The sequence below is a fragment of the Acanthisitta chloris genome, unplaced genomic scaffold (assembly GCF_000695815.1).
Source record: "Acanthisitta chloris isolate BGI_N310 unplaced genomic scaffold, ASM69581v1 scaffold11945, whole genome shotgun sequence".
Lineage (NCBI taxonomy): Eukaryota > Metazoa > Chordata > Aves > Passeriformes > Acanthisittidae > Acanthisitta > Acanthisitta chloris.
Window position 1 is genome coordinate 4,977 of NW_008672130.1, and position 8,731 is coordinate 13,707.

Here is an 8,731-nt window from a genome sequence, read left to right on the forward strand (position 1 = left end):
GGTTTGCTCTTGCGCTTGGTGACGGAGGAGTGACTGGCCTTCACGTCGTCAGCCGTGCCGCCCGGCGGGGTGCGGTGGTCCGAGGAGTTCTGGCTGCCCCGGCGCCCCTTGCTGTTGGCTCCCGCCCGGGTCTTGCTGCTGTTGCTGGTCCCTTTGCTGTCCGAGGTGGCCGCGGCCTCGTTGACCGGCGTGTTGCTGTTCGGTCGCATGCGCTTGCCCCTGCCCCGGCCATTACGCATTTCCAGGTCACTGGTGGGAGAGTCGCAGAACCTGCCGGGAGGAGGACATGGAGGTTTTATTGGAGAGACAGCCGTGCCAGGTTGTGCCATCCCCATGGCATGGTGGGGATCCCCTTCCTTCCCATGCTATCAATCCTGCTGGTTCATCCCCTCACTGACCAGGAAAGAGAAATCAGAGAGGTCTACTGGGATGTGCTCAACCATCTCCAGTCCCTAGGACAAGGGACCTGCAGCCGCGGTGACAAAGAGGCACGGGAGCAGCTTGGTTGAGCAAGGAGGATATGCAAACCCACGGCCACAGGGCAGAGCCCCTCGGGTGCCACAGGGGCTGTACAGGGCTGGGTTTGCCTGCAGTGCCCAGGAACCCACCCGAGCCCACCACCCACTTACCGGGGAGGTGCCCAGTCGTGCTGCGTGCAGTCCAGCAGTGTGCCCACGTACGTCTTGTTCCTCCAAGTGACGTTGACCACTAACATCCCTGTAAGGTAAGGGGAGAGTCAGACAGGAGCAGGCATGACCCCATGATGTCGGGGACTGCCCCTCTAGCTAGGCAGGAAGAAGAGCCAAGCTCTGAAGGAAGACAAGGAGTCTTGGGCTCTCAGGAGAGGTGAGACACAGGGCTCAAGGCTGGAGGGGCACCAAGATGGGGCTGGAGGCCTCCTGGCTCATTCCTTCTTGGCATGGTTCTGGCCAGCATCCACCCAATCACTCCTCCTCTATTTTCATGGGGATGCTAAAATCAGCCATCTCCAAAGAGCTGTGGGATTTGGGGGAAGCTGAAGATCTCTGGGGAGTGAGGGCTGGGGAGCCCCCGGGAGAAATGCAGGAAACCCTCAGCAAGGCTGTGACCCTCCGAGCATGGCCGTGAACCTCATGGCACTCCGGGAAAGGCTGTTACTGCCACTAGGTGGCAAGCTGAGCCCAGCATTCCCATCCAGGCCACAATTCCTGGCAGGAAAAGCCAGTCCTAGCAGAACAACCCTCATCACCCCACTCAGCTTTGCTCTAGCACTCCCAGGGACACCCCTCAGCCCTGTATCTCTGCCTGGAGAACATTCCATGGGGTCACATCCTTCCATCACGGAGCAAAGGCACTGGGCATTCGGAAAACCTTGGCGTTCCAGCTTTTTCACACTAATTTAGCAGAGGAGCAGCCTGGCTCACAGCCATGCTAGGCTGAGGACCCCTGGCACCTCTTCTTGGAGGCAGAGAGGTCTTCCACAACATCCCTCAGTGTTGGGGTATCTCCTCCCTGCCACGGATCGCTTCGATTTCCGCACAACTAGAGCAGAGTCTGTTGTGCTGAGCACATTTATCCAAGCAAGGTAAAACTCAGGAGGCAGGAAACTCGTTTGCAGGGGTTGATGAGCGCAGAGAGATATATGGCCCCGGGAGATGGATGGAGCTGAGGGAGCCTGGAGCAGCTGTGCCTGAAGCATGTTTATAAATCTCAGCCTGCATCCCCCGTTGTGCTGTGCCAGCAGCCAGCTGCAGGCTTCAGCACCGATAATATACGGAGCCAGCGCCCGACACGTGGGTCCCCTCTAGAAAGAGAAATGAAATGCAAGTCTCCTCCTTATCCTCCTGAAAAATGTTGGGAGCAGGTCATAGAAAAACAGGGTGTCAGGACATGGCCAAGACCCACAACTGGCTCAGCCTGGTGAGCAGGATGGACTGAGTCCTGCCTTCAGAGGACGGTGCTGGGGACCTGCCTTAACGTGGAAGTGGCCAGAAGATGATTCTGGAGAGGACCTGAGGTAGAAATCAACTGCTCGGAGCCCACAGCCCCACACAGGGAGAGATGGATAGAGAGGGGGATGCTGACCCCAGGCATCCCAAGGAGAGCACATGGAGTGTGGTCTTCTACCTCCATTCCTCTTAATGCTGTAGGGTTTGGCAGGCAGGAGCTTGTCCTGCTTCCCTTAAAACCCAAAGAAGCTACTGGCTGTGTCCTGCACCCCAACCCAGCCCCACCACTCCCAGGACACCTCCATGGGGCTGCTGAGGGATGCTCCCAGGACCTGCCCAAGGACCTGGGAGCCACTGAGGGACAAGCAGCCCTAACCCAGACCCCATCCCTCTCGGTCCCTCTGCCCTTCCTGCTGGTTCAATCGCTCTTTGAACCTGCCAAAGACCATGTGTGCTGCTAAAAGTTAATTGCATGACAAACCACTGGAGTCTCCTGTGCATCCCAGGGCCAATGTGGGATATTAGAAAGGATGTGCCAGCATTTTTTTCCTCCCTGCAACCACCATCACAAGAGAGAGATGAAAGAGGAAGAGGTGAAGTGAGCCAGCAACATCCCTCCCATCCCTGTTGGAACACCAACCCTCCAACACACACCAGCCTATATTTAACCCACTGCAACCAATCATACCAAATCCCCTCCTAATCCTCCAACAATAACCCAGGACAATTTAAACCCCGGGGATAGATCCTAAGCAGCTTTTTTCACCCGCCGTGTCCCCCTCCCGCGGCAGGATGATGAGCAGGCACAGGCATGGCAAGGGCAGGCAGTGAGGAGGCAATGCCCTCACGTCCCTGAGGATGGAAAAGCTCTCGAAGAGGAGGAATCCCACTTGGATAACTCCAGTCCCACTTGGTTTCATGGGAAGGTGACACCTTTGAAGCTCTTAAGGAATTGATACAACCCCAACCCAGGGGCAAACTGCTGATCCTGACTGTCAAGTGTCACATTGACATTCATAACCCACCAAAAACACATGAAGGGTGGGTTGATGGTGCCAGGCTGCCAGCTAGGAAGGCAATGTACAAGATAATCCTGGGATTATGTGGGATGGACAAGGACAATGCTACTGTGGGCACCAGGAGCCACTGTACTGGGGAGAAACATGTATGTTTCTCCTCCTTTTCAAAGACAAATCCCCCAAATCCAACCAAGAACATCTCCAAATCCTGCTGAGAAACCAGCACAACCAGCACCTTCTGGTGGGCTCCAGCTTGCACTGATCCTGCTCTGGTGCATCACCAAACCTCCAGCACCTGGAAGTGTTCATGGTTCTTCTTCCATTAATACCTCCTCCAGTTGCCTCACCTGTGGGATACCCCAACTTTGGGATGCCCTTTCTTCCATGAATTCCTCCTCCAACTGTGCCACTTTTGGGATGCTCCAGCTTTGCCATAAGCCCTCCTCACATCCTGGCCTGCCCCACAGAACACTGACTTCGGGACACAACACCCAAAGCTGCTCCTGCCAGGAGAGCAGGGGACACCTCAGGGCAGGGGATGGTCACCTCATGCATCATCTCACTCAGTGAAAAAAGGTCCCTCACCCATTACCATCATCATGGGCAAAACGGACTCACCTCAGGAAAAATAATTTACTGCCCATTAAATCCAAGTAGGATAATGAGAACTAAAGCCAGATCTTAAACCACCTTCACTTCATTTCTTCCAGGGCTCAGCTCCCTGGTATAATGGCAGGTGTCCCTGCTCATGGCAGGGGGTGGAATGAGACGAGCTTTATGACTCCTGTCCAATCCAAACCATTCCATGATTCCGTGATTCTAAGCTTGATGCAAGACAAGAGCTGTTCCTGCTGCCCTGGGATCCTTCTGAGTGGTCCAGTGAGGCTGCTATATCCCAAGGAGCAGGGGGAGAGATGGATCCCTCTGGGTGAGGTGCTAAGATCCCTTTGGAGAGCTTAAGGACAGTCTCCAGGTGCTGGAAGCAACTCATCTGGCTTTGCAGACATGCCCTTGGTGTAGCTTTCTCCCCTGTATCCTCTGGGTAAGGGGAAATGGTCACTGCATCCCAAACATTTCACAAGCTCCAGCATTGCACAGCCAGATCCAGCATCGCCCTTGACCCCCAGCATTAACAACAGGAAGGCAGGAGATGCCAGGAAAAACAGGGATGGTTTCACTCTGCCTTTTCATTCAAGGATGAGACGCCGCTACGACCGACGCCAACGCTCACAGCCGACGAGGAGCGACCAAAGGCAACGTCAGGGCTCGTCTTCTGTAGGGCTGGATGTGAAATCCTTGCTCCCGACGGTGGCACCATCAGCAGCTGGCAGAGAAGGATCTCTGAGCAAGTTCACCGAGTTACCACGGACTAAAAATATCCAAACTGTGGGGAATCGCAGGCGCCTCCGAGGCACTCCGGAACGAGGGGTAATGCGGACAGACAGGCAGACGGGCACAGGGCTCTGTAGTGGGGTGAGGAGCAGGAGAAAAGGGAGGGGAGAACAGAAACTGTTCCCACGGCACTGCCTCTCAACCAGGAATTAGCGGTGGGGTATGTTTTCGTGTTCCCTGCCTCAGGGATGTTCAGCTCATCCCTCCTGGCATGGCCTCCTGATTGGGGGTATGTTTTCGTGCTCCCTGCCTCAGGGATGTTCAGTTCATCCCTCCTGGCATGGCCTCCTGATTTTCACCCCAAAAAGTCCCCTACAAGCTCTCATCAGCTTTGCCACTGTCTTTGGGTGTCTCCAGCAGTCCTAGGATTTTCAGGGAGCTCCCCAGCTCCAAGGTGCTCACATCAAGAGCCACTGCAACACTTGGTCCATGAAACCATGGTTTCAAAACTGGTTTCTCAGTTGAGACAGAGGAAAAGCAAACTGGGCCCATCCCTGTCTCCCCAAAGCATGGGGCAAGAACAGAAACCCACTGGAAGCAACTGATGGGAACACAGGTTTGGATTCCATCAAGAATAACGACAAGTCACAGTGAGGAGAGACCGGGGATAAAGTTAACAGCTTCACCCTCTGTGGGGAACAGCAATGGGAGAGTGGAAGCAGACAGATACCTGGCTGAGATGATCCATCCACCAGCCTCCACCACTGCTGCCCTCTCTCACCCTGCTGCTTCTGCTGCCAGACACAAACACAAGGAGCTCACCCAGCGCCTTCCAAGGCAGGAACCTCCGGCATCCCACCGAGGCTGGAGGGAAGGGCATGTTCCAGTGCTCAACGTGGGCCACTGAGCCACCTATTCATCCCTGTGTTCCTTGGCAGAGCCCCAACAACAACGAAAACCCATCAAAGGACCTGGGAAAGCAAACCAAGCTGTGCACGGATGAGACGAGCTCCAGCGGAAAAAAAAAGATTGGATTGGCTTGGCCAGGGGAGCCGAGAGGCTGATCTCCCGCCGTGTCGATTTTGAGAGCTCTGCTGGGGTTTTTTAATCCAGCAGGAGATTTCTGCCACCTCCCAGGGTTTGAGCGTTTTTGTGACAGACCTGCGGGTTGCCAAGCAAAAATGAAGTCAACTCCATCGAATTCCCGTGTCGGCTGGCACGGCCAGCTGGCCGTGTCCCTGGCACCTCCGGAACAAGTCAGGTCTTATTGAAAGGCAGAGAAATGGCAGCTCAGATTTTTGCCCGTTGTCTGGGCAAGGGGATAACGCAACGCGCTGGGCTGACGCAAGTATTGGCCCGTTGCTCCCTTGGCTGGATGGATTACAGGCTGCTCCCACACAGCTCCTCTGTCCTGACCACCCAGCTGGTGGCGGGAAAGCCCAGAACATGCCAATGTGCCAACAACAGGGACATGGGAAGAAGGGAATGCTGTAACTCCACCATGAGACTGTCAGAGAAGGAGAAGCTCTGGTGGCACTTACCATCCTCCGTCTCCTGCCAGACGATGCCCTCCAGGTTGACGCTGGTCCCCGGCTCACAGGGGCCCAGGCACTCGGGCTCGGTGGCCAGGGCCACGTCGCAGGTGTTCACCCCCACCGAGCGGGTGCGTACCATGATCTGCTCGCATGGCGATGAGATGTCATTGTTGACCACAGGGACGAGGAGGTGCAAGGGCAACACAGCGGGTGTAGAGACCGGAGACTCCATCTGCGGGGAAGGAGAAACACGTAGTCACCGTCAGAAATTCTGTCAGGAATACTGAGGGAGAACAAGTATCAACAGGCATCTACATTCCTGGAGAACCTCAAGCCCAGAGATGCCACCTTTGGTTCATGTCCCACGCCCCATCAGAGGACAAGGATCTTGTCCCACCCTGGCAGGTCCATACCCACGTAACCCCAGGGAGATGGTGCTTTGTAGTCACAGAGATCACACCCAAAAGTCCTTCCGCAGGAGATATCTGCACTCCTGCTTGAAAGAGCCTGTGCCAAGTTCCTTCCCCAACAGCTTCTTTAATCAACCCCAGTGAGGATGCCTCTTGGCTATGGCTCAGATGTTAACACAGCCAATGACTTTGGACCCCATGGCCCCATGAGCTTCTGCTCAACTGGCAGGACAGGACAAACAAGTAGCAGTCTCTCTCCAGCACCCATGAAAATCAACATCCTCCTCCTTCCAAATCTACCCTGTGATCACCTGAAGACACAGGCACTTGGACCACATCACTCTTCCTGTGCAAGTATCTGCTTCAGAGCCTGATCCAGCCATCATGCTCTCCTTGCACATGGAAACCACATCCCATGGCCAGAGCTGGGCTTGGAATGCCAACAAACCCACATGCCAAGAGAAAGCCCAGCCAAGGCACCCTGCTGCTGACAAGCCAAGGTCCTTGGCCGCTCTGCCATGCCAGCAGACTACAGCAGTGTCAGGAGGAGGATGACTGATGGGCTGATCCTGTGGCTGGCCAACGAAGGACAGGGTGGAGACCTTTGTGTCCTTTGGGGTTCATCAGCCAAGCCAGCCGCAGCCTGTCATCCCCTCGCCTTGGCTCGGGAGGATCCGCAGCACTGCTGGGTCGAGCTGCTCCTCCTCAGCTCAGACCTCTCTTCACCATTTGGGATCTTACCGAGATGCTGGGCAAGCTCAGAAGAGAAGGAGACTGAGGAAATTCATCACACCATCAGCAAGTGCTGACCTGGGCTTTGGTATTAAGGAGGGAAGGATCCCTCTAGCGCAGCCAGCACTCCCTTCTGCTGAGGGGAAATGATTTATAGACATGGAGAGCTCAAGTTTCTGGTCACCAAGTGTGGACATGGGCACCAGTCCATGACCACTTCCAACCTTGCTGCTGACTCCCACCCTGGTCTGACCTGCTCCCTCTCTTGCTCACACACCTCTGTCCTGCAAGCACCGTGAAAAATTCCAGCAGAAGACTGCACATCCAACCTTGCCTGCCCCACGCGATACGGTACCCACAACCGCAAGTGGCTGGAGCATCCCAGCTCCCCACCAACTCCTGCCCCCATGGAGCCTCTCTGCATCCCCAGTGACACAAATCTCTGGATAGAGGAGCAGAGAGGACACCACATCCACACAGCAGCTTCTGCCTGCACCCATGGTGGTGGCTGTGGATAGGGGATGCAAATGTGACCCCCACAGAGAACTCTGAGACCTTCTGGCTCTGCCAGGGCAAGTGGATTTGCTCTTCCAGCACAAAAACACAAAATTCCTTCTATCTGCAGTGCTCTCCTTGTCCTCCTGCATCCATCCTCTCTCCACAAAGTTCATCAGAGCACATCCATTCCACTGGGCATTAAATAGGGCCCGAAGGTCTCGAACAGCAGTGGCTGGACCACACAGTTCTCTGTGCCAGCAGCACAGCTTATGCTCCACAGCTCTTTGTCATGACCACCTCCATCCTCCCACTGGCAGGACCAGCTCTCCCCCAGCAGCTCATCCCTAGCCCTCCATCACTACCCACCTCCAAGGCTGCCCCATGGCTGGTGGCTCAGCTGCATCCCATGGGATTAGGGAAGGGTGGTTTTGGCATAAAACAACCCCAGGAGGCTGCCAGAGGACCTGTTAGGAGGCTCCCACAGGGAAATCACCCCCCAAAACACAGCAACTTCATCCTGGGCATCTCAGCAGGTCCAGGGCAAGATGCTCCATGGAAGTGTGAGAGACCCATGAAGGGACTTCTCAACACCATGTACTGCAAATCACAAACAGGAACGGAAGGAGGAGCCAGGCAGGGCTGCCTGGCTTGGGTGGGCAGCAGGACCAGCCCTGGGGGTGATGGGGACTGCTTGCTCCCATCACCCTGGGGTGGTGGCTGCATGCACACACCGAGGACCTGTGGGTTCTCAAACCATTCAGTCTCCTTCCACTCTGCAACAGAAACCACAGTGCAGCACAGGAGCGTTTAATTACAGTTCCAGCTCCGCTAATTATCGCCTGGTCACATTCGTAATCTGCATTATGCCGCGGTGCATAATAAGCAGCTCGCTGAGATCTCTCTAATAAGTGAGGCGGCTTGATGGGATTTCATATCTCACCCTGCTCGGGAACAAACACGGCCTCTCTCAGCAGCCGTGGGGAGACAGGGCGGCTCTCCCGCTCCCTCGCCCGAAGCTCCAGAGTGAAATAAAAACACCCAAGGTGGTTCTCCAGGGGTGAGGGCAGGAATAGAGGTGCCCTGCTGGGACACATCCAAAAAATAAAAGCTGAAAGCCATGCTGGAAGAAAACACAGACGGATCAATCCCTGAATTCAACCCTCCTGTGATACGTGTTTTATCTCCTGGTGCCATGGCTTTTCATCCTTCTGCCTTCCTGAGCAAGGTCAGGAGACGCAGAATGGCTGGGGGAGCTCTGGACATGGCTCTGCAGACTG

General features: G+C 55.4%; 1 protein-coding gene across 1 annotated transcript in view; it reads right to left on the minus strand.

Moving 5' to 3' along the window:
• Positions 1-8,731, minus strand: part of ZNF609 (zinc finger protein 609) — a 43,046-nt gene that overhangs the window by 4,463 nt on the left and 29,852 nt on the right. The window contains 3 exon segments of the mRNA XM_009074399.1: positions 3-270; positions 630-717; positions 5,821-6,046. Of these exon segments, the coding sequence (XP_009072647.1) occupies positions 3-270; positions 630-717; positions 5,821-6,046 (582 nt within the window).